Source organism: Schistocerca piceifrons, chromosome 5 (genome assembly GCF_021461385.2).
Source record: "Schistocerca piceifrons isolate TAMUIC-IGC-003096 chromosome 5, iqSchPice1.1, whole genome shotgun sequence".
NCBI lineage: Eukaryota > Metazoa > Arthropoda > Insecta > Orthoptera > Acrididae > Schistocerca > Schistocerca piceifrons.
The window spans coordinates 62,482,123-62,495,800 of record NC_060142.1 but is presented as its reverse complement, the minus strand read 5'-3'; the positions used below and the strand labels follow the sequence as shown (position 1 = coordinate 62,495,800).

The 13,678-nt window shown below is 38.5% G+C and overlaps 1 protein-coding gene across 2 annotated transcripts in view; it reads left to right on the top strand.

The window, feature by feature from the left end:
• Positions 1–9,772: 9,772 nt before the first annotated feature.
• LOC124798293 (thioredoxin domain-containing protein 12-like) overlaps positions 9,773–13,678 on the top strand; it is a 49,747-nt gene continuing 45,841 nt past the window's right edge. The window contains exon 1 of one of the 2 annotated variants that reach the window (XM_047261619.1): positions 9,773–9,920. In XM_047261619.1, coding sequence (XP_047117575.1) covers positions 9,788–9,920 — 133 coding nt within the window. In that variant the 5' untranslated portion in view covers positions 9,773–9,787. Of the gene's footprint in view, positions 9,921–11,916; positions 12,015–13,678 lie in introns of those variants that run through there. The other variant, XM_047261620.1, reaches the window with a different exon arrangement.

Genomic DNA, 13,678 nt, shown 5'->3' with positions numbered 1-13,678 from the left:
GCAGAGGATGTACAAGTGTAATGTAGGCTGTTTCTTTAGTGGGTTTGTCACATCTTCTAAGAGTTCTGACAACAAAGCACAGTCTTTGTTTTGCCTTCCCCACAATATTATCTATGTAGTCTTTCCAATCTAAGTTGCTCATAATTGTAATTCCTAGGTGTTTAGTCAAATTGACAGCCCTTAGATTTGTGCAATTTATCGTATACCCAAAATTTATCAGAGTTCTTTTAGTACCCATGTGGATGACCTCGCACTTTTCTTTGTTTATTGCCAATTGCCACTTTTCACACCATACAGAAATTCTCTCTAGATCATTTTGTAATTGGAATTGATCTTCTGAAGATTTTACGATGGTAAATTACAGCATCATCTGCAAACAATCTAAGGGGGCTGCTCAGATTATCACCTAGATCATTTATGTAAATCAGGAACAGCAGAGGGCCTATGACACTACCTTGCAGAACACCAGATATCACTTCTGTTCTACTCAGTGATTTGCCGTCGATCACTACGAACTGTGACGTCTCTCAGAGGAAATAACGAATCCAGTCACACAACCGAGACAATACTCCATATGCATGCAATTTGATTAATAGTCACTTGTGAAGAACGGTATCAAAAACCTTCTGGAAATCTAGGAATATGGAATCGATCTGAGATCCCTTGTCGACAGCACTCATTACTTCATGGGAATAAAGAGCTAGCTGTGTTGCACGAGAATGACATTTTCTGAATCCGTGTTGGTTATGTAAGTCATTTTCTTCAAGATGATTCATAATGTTCGAGTACAGTGTATGCTCCAAAATCCTACTGCAAATTGAGGTCAGTGATATGGGTCTGTAATTCAATGGGTTACTCCTATTTCCTTTCTTGAATATTGGTGTGACCTGTGCTACTTTCCAGTCTTTAGGAACACACCTTTTGTCAAGTGAGTGGTTGTATATGATTGCTAAGAAAGGTGCTATTGTGTCTGCATACTCTGAAAGAAACCTGATTGGTATACCATCTGGACCGGAAGACTTGCCTTTCTTAAGTGATCTGAGTTGTTTCACAACACCTAAGATATCTACTTTTATGTCACTCATGCTAACAGCTGTTCTGGTTTCAAATTCTAGAATATTTACTTCATCTTCTTTTGTGAAGGAATTACGGAAAACTGTATTTAGTAACTCCACTTTAGTTGCACTATCATTGGTAACATTTCCATTGCTATCACACAGTGATTGACTGTTTTTTGCCACTGGTGTACTTTACTTATGACCAGAATCTCTTTGGGTTTTCTACCATATTTTGAGACAATGTTTCATCATGGAAACTTTTAAAGGCGTCTCGCATTGATGTCCACACTAAATTTCGAGCTTCTGTGATACTGAGCCAGTCTTGGTGATTTTGGATTCTTCTGAATTTGGCATGCTTTTTTCGTTGCTTCTGCAACAGTGTTCAGACGTATTTTGTGTACCATGGTGGATCAGTCCCATCTCTTATTAACTTACGCAGTATGAATCTATCTATTGCTGTTGATACCGTATCTTTGAATTTGAGCCATATCTAGTCTACACTTACATAATTAGCTTGAAAGGAATGGAGACTCTCTCTTAGGAAGGCATCAAGCAAATTTTTATCTGCTGTTTTAAATAGATATAATTTGTGTTTATTTTTAGTAGTTTTGGTTAATATGGTTTTGGGCCTTGCTACAATGGCCTTATGTTCACTAATCTCTGTATCTGCCATGATGCTCTCTATTAGATCAGGATTATTTGTGGCTAAGAGGTCAAGTGTGTTTTAGCAACCATTTACAATTTGTGTGGGCTCATGAACTAATTGTTCAAAGTAATTCTCAGAGAAAGCATTTAGTACAATTTCAGATGTTTTCTGTCTACCACTGGCTTTGAACATGTATTTTCACCAACAAATCGAGGGTAGATTGAAGTCTGCACCAAATACAACTGTATGCGTGGGGTACCTATTTGTAATGAGATTCAAGTTTTCTTTGAACCATTCAGCTATTATATCATCTGAGTCAGGGGGTCAGTAGAAGGAGCCAATTATTATTTTGGTACGGCTGTTGAGTATAACCTCTACCCATAGTAATTCACAGGAACTATCTATTTCAACTTCAGTACAAGATAAACTACTACCAACAGACACAAACACACCACCACCTACTTTATTTAATCTATCCTTTCTGAACACAGTTTGTACCTCTGTAAAAATTTCGGCAGAATTTATCTCTGGCTTTAGCCAGCTTTCTGTTCCTATAACGATTTCAGCTTCAATGCTTTCTATCAGCGCTTGAATCTCTGGTACTTTTCCAACACAGCTACAACAATTTACAACTACAATACTGACTGTTTCTTGGTCGATTCTCGTCGTTTCTTTGCCCTGTACCCTTTGAGACTGGAGCCCCTTTTGATCTTTCCCCGAGACTGTCTAACCTAAAAAACTGCCCAGTCTATGTCACACAGCCCCTGCTACCCATGTAGTGACCTCCTGTGTGTAGTGGACACCTGGCCTATTTAGCAGAACCTGAATAGGGTAATGATTTCATTAACTGACAGACAATTTACAGTTGGTTGCTTCTGCATCTGTGGTTTAAAATGTGATATGATTTTTAATTGACAGAAGATGAGTTTTAGATAAGGAAGGCTTGAACAACAACTTTGTTGTCCTTAATTACTGGGTTGTGGAACTATCAATTAATTGTGTAATATAGGCTTGGAAGTTTTTTAGTGAGTAATCTACACTTTAAGTGGTTAAACATTTTTTAGTAACATTAAGTTTTGGTAGCACATAATTATTTTTATTTCTTTTTTGTGTTGAGAACCAAGCCAAGATTATAGGAAAGAAGGTTTCAGTTGATGGTTCACATGTCCAAGAGCACTATAAGAAAGAAAAATAAACAGTTTTACTATGAAGTGTATGAAAAGAATTACCTGGATATTAATTTATCAAGGATCCCACAAAAAGAATATGTAGTATTGTAGTGTTTGTGAATGGGAGGGGGGAGGGGAGAACAACAACATGTAACAGTTGAAGTGCCCAGGTAACAAAAAAACAGTTGTTCTTTACTTGGTGGCACTTGAAGATGAAGCCGTATGCTTTGAAACCAGTCATGGAATAAATTTTGAAAAATTACTAGCAACTGAAGTGCAGATGTTCACCTGATCAAATATTTTGTGTTACAAAACTCTCGCAGGTCTTTGCAGAGGACTGTGTAACAGGATTAAAGTTTCAGCCTTGTAAGCTGCAAATGATTCAACAGTCAAAGCTGGGAAATAAAATGAGTAGGCACAATTTCTGTAGAACATTTTTGTACAGAATTGACTGGGATGATGCATTTCAGACAAATCTCATGATGCCTTAAGAGCAAAATTTACTCTGAATGGGTCTGTCCTATATTTTTCAGACACAAAGCATGGCTGGTGGGATATTCCAATCTTTCACTCCCTGATTTTCCTGTGGAATTATTTCAAGGTCAAAGGCTCCCCCCCCCCCCCCTCCCCCACCTCCCCCCTCTCAGTGACACCATAATACCGAGATGGCTGCAATCCAAGAAGAGATAGAGTCCATTTCTGAAGAAATGATTGAGACTGTAATGTGGAGCTCCTGCAAACATTTTCAGCAATGCATAGTCAGTTATGGAAGAAATTTGTGTGCTTTACATTTTAAGAAATGAACTTGTGTTGGGCTTTTCAGTGAAGGCAGTGTGTGTAGAACAGTTGTTTACATGGTATACTGCTGCAGATAATGCTAAACTTCATACTAACCAAATGAAAATGTACTACACCCCATTGGCCACCCTGTAGTTTGATGGATTTTCATCTGTAGATAATAAATATTTTAGTTTATATAAAAGACTACTTTGGACCAGTACTCACATCTTATTGTTGGTCACTACCAATCTTAGCTCAGCAGACATTGCAGCGTATGTGGTAATCACCACTGGCAGAGTAAACTGCACATTGTATTTTTGTGTACCTTGGAACAGAGAATTAGTCTGACATTGCATTTAGCATTCAAGCTAGATATTACTCTTTGTATTTTTGTCATTTGACAGTTTATGTAAGTTTGTAGGTTATATATTAATAAAACTCATTGTAACATCCAAAAATGTATTTTAGGTAGATGATGAACATGCAGGATAGTTACAAACTCGTGATCCCAAAAACGCAGAAAAATTCACAGACAGCAAAGACTATGCAGAGTCACATGTATTGTCATGTCAAGAAGCTAGTCAAGCTCAGGCAGAGTTGCAGTTGTTAAAACTACAAGAAGACTCATGGAAGCAGATTAAAGATCATCAGGCTGCAATAGCAATGCAGGATAACAGAGATATTTGTGCACAATTGTTGAAAGGTGACATAAATTCAATAAGCAGGCAAGCCAACAAACACGAGGTAAGAGTGAAGCCAAGTATAAAAGTGCAAACTCGAAAGTTCTTGCCAGAAAATCTGTTATTGTGGTTTGCAATGTTAGGAATAGGATTTGTACAGAACAATATGACTGACAATCACACAAAATTTGTGATAAATGGTAAACAGTTTGGATGGTAGGGTAGCTGCTATAGTCATGGACTGTAGATTGAAGTGCTGCATAGCAAACACATAGCTGGTAGAATGCCTTCAGAATTCTGCAAACATTTGCAAAGCATCTTTGAAGAAGAAGAATTATTGGGAATGGTGCTACAACATGTATGGATGGTGCAGCTGCCAGAAATGGTAAAAGCAGCTGAAATTACATATAAAAGAACCAACATCAACTCGGTAATCATTATTGAAAATGAGGTGTATGCAGCATTGGGCAAAGCAAATGTGTCAAGTGTAATAACAGTGGCTGACAAAAACAACACACAAGAGACTGCAGGTGTCTGAAAAGAGCAACATACGGACAATGGTAAACACTTAAGCTACCTGAAGAGCAAATAGAAGTGTTACAGAGGCAAGTAGCCATGCTGGCAGAAGGTAAAAAGAATAGATTCAGACAAGATGCTCGAAGTATGAGTAGATGGTATGATAAGAATCAGCAATATTCCATGTGTTGGTACATCAGCACTTTGGTGAGCAGGGCACAAGGTGTACCTCTCCGTAGACACACCCAGATAGTGCCAGTGGCTGGCAGTAGACATGGCAGACTGCAGAATTCAACAAAAGTGTCATGATAAGGAAGCTGAAGACAAAGTGGATCCAAAAAAACCAAGCAAGCCCCCTAACATTGTCACGAAGATTATATATGAGAAATGTTAAGGCAGATTGTTACTATCCCATCAACTAAGGGTCTGATGTGACATTACTGGTTGGTAAAAAAAGAAGTGCAACACCTGCCAAGCACACTTATGTCATGGCAATAAACAATTCGCCCATAGCAACATACAGAAATCATGCTGTTGAGGAGGATTTTGGATTTAGTAGGAAATCCATATGGAATTTAGTACTAGAAGGTGTGAAACAAATACTAACAAAGAGATAGAGGGGCTGGCCAGTACTTACCTCAGCTCAGTACAGCCGATAGATACACATAAAACAGAACTGTTTCACATCTTATATGAGATTTTCCATTAATCATTTAGTACTAGAAGGTGTAGCAGAGCCCATTCTGGGAGCAGATTTTATTTGGCAGCGGAAGATTGAGATAAATGTAAGAGTGAAACAGACAAAGATGGATGGAGAGGTCGTAACAGCACCTTTAGGCCAAAGTGCTGTTGAGCATCATGGGTACTGAGGAGCAGATAAAATGAGTGTTGCATAACACAGTGCACAATATCAAGACGACCAGGCAAATCAGTCTCACAATGGCAGAGAGGATTACTGTCCAATTGTTTCCAGTGGCAAAGGCAGAATTTGTGGAAATATGGCCATTATTCACAGGTGAGACCAGTGGCAGAAGAAGACATACTGAAGAGTACTGTGATAACTCTATTCAGGTCGTTCAAGTTTTTACAAATGCCATTTGGGTCGAATAATGCTGTGCAGACATGGGAGCATTTCGTGGACAAAGTCCTACGAGTGCTAGATTTCTGCTTTATGCATCTGGATGACTTCCGCTATTTTCCAGGATTGCTGTAGTGCACATTGAACACCTCAACACAATGTTTGGCTGGATTCACAAGTACAGCATAGTGGTCAACTAAGTGAGGCATACTCTGAGGCAGAAGCAAGTGAATTTTCTCAGCTATGCAAGTGCAGTGGACGGTATCCAACCCTCAAAGAGCAAAATTAGTCATAAAGAATCTACCTCATCCAAGAGACTTTCATTAGTTAAAACTATTCCTAGGAGTCATAAACTTCTACCATCAGCACCTACCAAGAGCAGCTGAGGTACAAGTGCCAATGATGACAGTGTTAGGGGGTAAAGATGCCACAGGTCGACGGCCACTGCAGTGGAGATGTCAGATGTAACAAGCCTTCAACCAGGTAAAAGCCAGCTTTTAGAAAGCAATTCTTTTAGCCTGTCCCACACATGATGCTCTGTTAACAGTTGTCATAGTCTCAACCAACAGGCAATTGAAGCTGCACTCTGCCAGTGTGTGGAAGGTTATTGGTAACCCTTCAGCTTTTCCTTGCAAGCTCACGGCATCTGAGGTTAAATGTGTCACATTTGATTGCAAACTACTAGCTGTGTGTGAAACAATGTAGCACTTTTGCTGATATGTAGAGGCCAGACCATCCATAATATACACTGAAGTGCCAAAGAAACTGATATAGGCATGCATATTCAAATACAGAGATATGTCAGGCAGAATATGACGCTGCGGTCAGCAACACCTATATAAGACAACAAGTGTCTGGTGCATCTGTTAGATTGGTTACTGATGCTACAATGACAGGTTATTAACATTTAAGTGAGTTTGAACGTGGTATTATAGTTGGTACACAAGCGGTGGGACACAAGATCTCTGAGGTAGTGATGAAGTGGGGTTTTTTGTACAAACATTTCATGAGTGTACCGTGAATATCAGGAATCCGGTAAAACATCAAATCTCTGACATCACTGCAGCTGGAAAAAGATCCTGCAAGAGTGAGACCAATGACAGCTGAAGACAATAGTTCAACATGACAGAAGTGCAACCCTTTTGCAAATTGCTGCAGATTTCTATGCTGGACCATCAACAAGTGTCGGTGTGTGAACCATCAATGAAACATCATTAATAAGGGTTTTGTGAACTGAAGGCTTGCTTGTGTGCCATTGATGACTCCATGACGCAAAGCCTTATGCCTCGCCTGGACCCGTCAACACCAACATTGGACTGTTGATGACCAGAAACATGTTGCCTGGTCGGGCGAGTCTCATTTCAAATTGTATCGAGGAGATGAGCGTTCGCAGGTATGGAGACAATCTCATGAATCTGTGGATTGTGCATGCTAGCAGGGGACTGTTCAAGCTGGTGGAGGCTCTGTAATGGTCTGGTGTATGTGCAGTTGGAGTGAGATGGGACCCCTAATACGTCTAGATACGACTCTGACAGGTGACAGGTACATAAGCATTCTGTCTGATCACCTGCATCCATTCATGTCCATTGTGCATTCTGATGGACTTGGGCAATTCCAGCAGGACAATGTGACACCCCACATGTCCAGAGTTGCTACAGAGTGGCTGCAGGAACACTCTTCTGAGTTTAAACACTTCTGCTAGCCACCAAACTCCCCAGACATGAACATTATTGAACATAATTGGGATGCCTTGCAACATGCTGTTCAGAAGAGATCTCCACCTCTTCATAGTCTTGCAGATTTATAGACAGCCCTGCAGGATTCATGGTGTCAATTCCCTTCAGTACTACTTCAGACTTTAGTTGAGTCCATGCCATATTGTGTTGCTGTGCTTCTGCATGCTTGTGGGGGTCCTCCATGATATTAGGCAGGTGTACCAGTTTCTTTGGCTCTTCAGTGTATGTGGACCACAAGCCTGTAACCTTCATCTTCATCAAATACAAGAACAACTGGTCCCTAAGACAATTCCAACAACTCAAGTTTGTTAGTTTACTACAAATATTAGACATATTAAATGAGCCAGAAATCTAGTGGCTGATTTTTTTTTCATGAGTTGGATCTATCTCATACATGGTGGACAACAGACAGCTGGCAGCCCGACGCTCATCTACGGGGATTTACAAAGTGAATCATGATATATCAAAAGGCAAACCCATATCTTTTGTATCTGAAGGAAAGCAGTTTTTGAGGTAATTTATAACTATCCCACCCTACCACAAACATAGTCACTAGGCTTATGACAGAACAATTTGTATAGCACGGTATAAGGAAGGATTCTCACAGATGGGAAAAAAGTATGTGGTGTGCCAAATATGTAACGTGGGCAGAAACATCCACAAGCAAGTGGGAGAATTTCCAAAAATGATAGACCATTTCTCTCATATATATTTGGTCATTGTACAACCATTTCCCTGTTGGAAGGGTGCCGATACTTGCTAACAGCCATTGACTGATTTACTTGTTGGGCAGAGTCAGTCCCAACCAAAGACATCTTGGTGCAGACTGTGGCAAAGTTTTCTTTAACAACGTGGATCCCATTTTTTGGCTGCCCAACACACGTTTCTTCAGACCAGCACTGTTCCTATAACTGGGTAATCTGTGTGGTTTCTGACATCATCATGCAATCAGCTACCATCTGGCGAGTAACAGATTGGTGGAACACTGGGTCAGGACTGTGAAATCCACAGTCATAAGTCACAAACACAGTTGGATCTCCGCACAGCTAGGTCTAGACAATGCATATAAATAAGGTATAGGAGCTTCAACAGCATAGATGGTCCAAACAGAGAAGTTATGCCTACCATTCTTTTTCCATGTAGACAGAACCAAAACTGACCAGTCTGCCGTACTTGCTACACCAAGTACAAACCTAAGCATGCAAGCTACATCCATTACCAGTCTAACGGAATGTTGAGGACAGATGTGGTATGTCCCTGTCTGCAACCACCATGTGCCAGACTCAACAAAGTACAAAAACGTGATGAGTGCATGATACAAATACAATGTAATGGCAAGCAATAGACATTTTCCATAGAACGAGTTAAGTCCGTCATCTGGATGAAGAAATGGTTTATGAAAAGAAGGGGGCACAGCGCTGGGGTTGTGACGCGGGTTGGGTGAAGTGAAGAAGGGGGCACAGCGCTGGGGTTGTGTCGCGGGTTGGGTGAAGGGGGGGGGGGGGGGGGAAGGAGGGGCATGGAGTAGCTGCGCAACAGACTTAGTTTGACATTACGTTTACTCTTTGGAGGTAGAGATTGCACTTTGTATTTTTGCCGTTTGACAGTTGGTATAAGTTCGTAAGTTATGAGTTACTAAAACTCATTGTAGCACCCAAAAGTGTCTTGTAGTTGGCTTACTATGACGATGAACATGCGGGTAGCATTGGCATTGTTGTGGACATTTTGTGTTGTTTTCGTCGTGCCGAGGTTTGGGTCTCGTGTCATTCACTCAGCGTCACGTATTTTCTCGTATGTAGAAGCGTACGATATGCTAAACTCAATGATGTCTTTTAAGGAAGTGAGGCCAGATTAGCAGCAAGGGAAAGCTGTTAGTGCTGATTCAGGTTTCTAAGTTCTTGATATAAATCTGCTCAGTCACAATAACGCACGCAAGTGTTATTTTGACGTTAATGCAAAAACTCTTTAACAGTAAAAAAGCTGAGCGGTATTTGGAAACACTATCAATGCTATACAGGTTGCAGGGGATCCACGTGCAAGTTTTCAATGCTTGTGAAAACGCAGATTTCTGTAACATAATGTAACATCTTTGATTGTATTGACGTTTACGTCACTGCGGCGGCAATGACGGCGTGTAGTTCAAAATTTGTGGTCATTGCTAACTGTTTTTTTCTTCTTGGAATTAAATACGTCGAAGCGAAGAAAGAACAAAAACACCCTCCTCCTGTAGTATTTCCGCAAGCGAATGATGGAAGAGGTAAATAGATGTATCTCAGTTTTTACTCGTACGCTCATATATTGCCAGCGATAGGTTATTAAATTCTGTTAGGATTTCTGTCAAGCTGTCAAAGATTATAAATTAGGTATACAATAATAACACCAAGAGTACAACTCCTGGCTGCACCCACCGAGAGTAAAGTTTGACGTCTCAAATTTTGTTTGGTACACCATTGGTCGCGGCGAATTAAGATCGCGTCCTTCTCCTGACCATATACGATACAAAGGAGAGCTTCAGCAAAAGGAGTTGTAATATCACATACAGCACAAAAAAGTTATCTGTTGTTTTCATTTTAAAAATGCCGATTGTATCATGACCGTTGTCACATGCTTTCCTCGGGTGCAAATAATGTCAGCAGAGAATCGTTTCACAGATTGCTTCAGTTGGATATTGGAGAATATATAAACGACGAATTATAGATTCCTATTGAATTACATATAAATAATAATTTGGAGTACAGTGACGTGCAAATTAGATGTGAGATGAATGTAATTATATCATTAACACCATGTTAACAGGGCTTGTCTGTACATAACTGCATAGTTCGCGTATTCCTTTCTTTTAGTAGTGGGCATTCACACGAAAAAGAATTTGCATTCAACGAAAAAAAAGTTGATTTTCGAAAATTCGTAATGTCTAGTGCAATCCCTACAGACTGAAAGTCGTTACTGGATATTGTTGTCTTCTGCCTGAAGATTGGTTTGACACAGCCCGTCACAAGAGTTTAACCTGTCCAACCCCTTTCATCTCTGAAAAGCTACTGCAGCCTACATTCATTTGAACCTGCCTACCGGTGACACTGTGTTCAGCTCTTTTTTGCCTTCATATACAATTGTTAGCCCCAGACTTTGCTCCAGTATTAAACTAACGAATTCTTGATGTCTCGGGAGAAGCAGTCCTATCAACCTGTATTAGTCAAGTTGTGCCACAAATTTCTTTTCACTTCGATTCTGTTCAGTAACATCTCATTAATTATACGATCTGCTCATCTAATCTCTTGTAGCACCCTATTTCAAAAGCTAGGATACATTCCAGACAAATACTTCAAAACATTTCAACCATCAAATGGTAACAGAGCAGTGCGCTAGTATTGTATTGCTATCTGTGTGTTCATATTCATTTTCTTAGGTGGGAAGCAGCACTATTATGGTAATATATTTATTGGTTTATCACCATGAGTGAAATGAAATTATTACCCATTTTGATCAAAATTGTTAAATGTATTTCATTTGTCTTAGGCCTAAGTGAATAGTGAATACTGAATACTTGGATTTGAGACCCACATCAGCATTCTGAGTTGTAAGAGATTGGTACATAATTGCACCATAATTTTCTATTGCTTGCATATTGATTAGTAATCAGTTCTGTCTGTAGAAATGTGAGAGAATTTTGCAGTGATTAATTTTATAGACACGGGAATGTTCCTTAGTATTGTAAGTTCATGGTTGAAAACTTAATAATTTATCTATGGGTGAAGCAGTTAAAAAATGCCACTCATTGTTGTTTTTCAGTAATGGTAAAATTAAACTAAAGTGGTGTAATATCCTTTATCAGTTAAGGTGATGTAATTGTTAGGGCAGTAGACTTACATTTGGGAGGAGTGTTGTTCGTATCCCTGTCTAGGCATCCAGATTTAGGTTTTTCCTGGTTTGCTTAACGATTAAAATGCCTGTCAGAATAGTTCCTTTTAAAAGAAATGAAGAGTTTCATTCCTTATCTTTGTCAAATCCAAGCTTGTGCATGACCTCATCACTTAAATTCTTTCCTAGGGCTATATTCTCTTGTTACTCATAATGCTGTCACCATTTTCTTGCTTGCATGAAAACTAACACATCCTACTTTCTAAGTGATTAGTGTGAGTAACATATGGAACATAATTAAAGAAACAAGAAAATTAATTTGCATTTGTCATTACATAAATTATTATTTTTTTCATAATACTATTTAAGCATAAATTCACTAGTGTCAGTATTGTTGACATTATTGGAGAAAAATGTAAAAATACAAGGAGACTGTATGGCTGACTTAGATTTCAAAGTACTATTGACAATATGGGAATTTCGACTCCTGAAGGTAAGTTATGGACAGAAATTCAGTTTCCTTGTAATTTTATATACTAGTTATTAAACACTTGTCAGGCAAAGCAGTTATGGAACTCAGATGATTTGATGGTGGGGATATGATATTCATTCTGTGCAGTGTGACACTAGTATATAATTTATAGTTTCATCATCCTTTACTGTCTAAAGATTTTGACAATATGGTGATGTTCTTGCATTAAGTGCTGCATATTCAAGATGTAAAAGTATGGTATAATAGTGTTCCATATTATTTTGGGAAAAGTGTCTTGTCCCTAACTTGTTGCGATAATTCTTAAGTGTAGTGTTTCCTGACGAATTTTAAGTGTAAACTGATGATCAGGAGTGTCTGAAACAGAATGTTGACAGCAAGCTATAGAAATAAATAGTGTGGAAGTGTCAAAAAAGTTTGATGCCCATATTGATGAGAATTTAAATGAAAAAAAAAAAAAAAAACCATATTAATAGAATCTTCCATCAGTTCTTGGTAGAACAACATTATAATAAATGAAAAGCGCCAGTTTGATTTTGTTCTGCTGTAAAAACATATATAAAAAAAATTTGTAACTTCTTTAGAAGCTTAGTTCAGCCACATTCGCACTTTGAATCATTACAAATTTGGGGAGAGAACTCAGTAAGCTGACTTATTTTGCACATTTTCATTCAGTAATGTTGTATGGAATATTGTTCTGGGGTGACTCATCTTTAAGAAAGAAAGGAAGTCTTCATTGCCCAAAAACTCGTTCTAAGAATAATATGTGGTGTTAACCCACAGTCATCTTGTAGACATCAGTATTTTAAGTACAACTTTGCAGTCTATTTAGTCCCTCATGATGTTTATTGTGAAGAATCCACTGCAGTTCATAAGAGAATGATGTACATAATTACAATACTATAAGATAAAATGACTTTATTAGTCCATTAGCCTGTCTGATAAACTTATCTATAGAAAAAGGAATATTTCAAATGTGCCCTATACATAAAGGAGGCTGTAAAAAAGGCCCAGGAAATTACGGACATGTAACTATTACATCTGTACTCTCGAAAATATTAGAAACCATTATAATAGACAGAATATTAAATTTTATACAAACATGCAATATTCTTAATAATGAACAACATGGATTCAGAAAGGGCAAATCTACCAAACCAGCAATAGCTGAATTCGTAACACTTGTAACTAAAGCACTTGATGAACAGAAGAAAGTCTGTGGCTTGATTTGATTTTGTGTTACATAGGTCCAACTGTGTTGGGTTCACAAGGACATGGAATGAGTCAGTTTTTTTACAAATACCATATGATAATCTTACAGCATATACAGACGTTTGAGTAGATAATTATATAAAAATTTACACAGTACATTCTTTGAGCAGCGATACAGAAAAAAAGACGATACATATTTTCTTAGAATCATTAAAGCACTATGGAAAAACAGATACAGAGCTCAAGTTAGATAACATTCTTAGTGGCATTATGTCTACTTGTATTATATAATATTAAAATTTTACAATTTATTTATTTAAAAATTCATCTAGACTGTAAAAGCTTTTTCTGGCAGAAAATTTACTCTCGTTATGAATCTGTCTTTATTTAGGAGGAAGAGCACTGAAGAGTTTTGTTCCAGTGTAGTGGACACCCTTTTGTGCCAAGCTCAAATT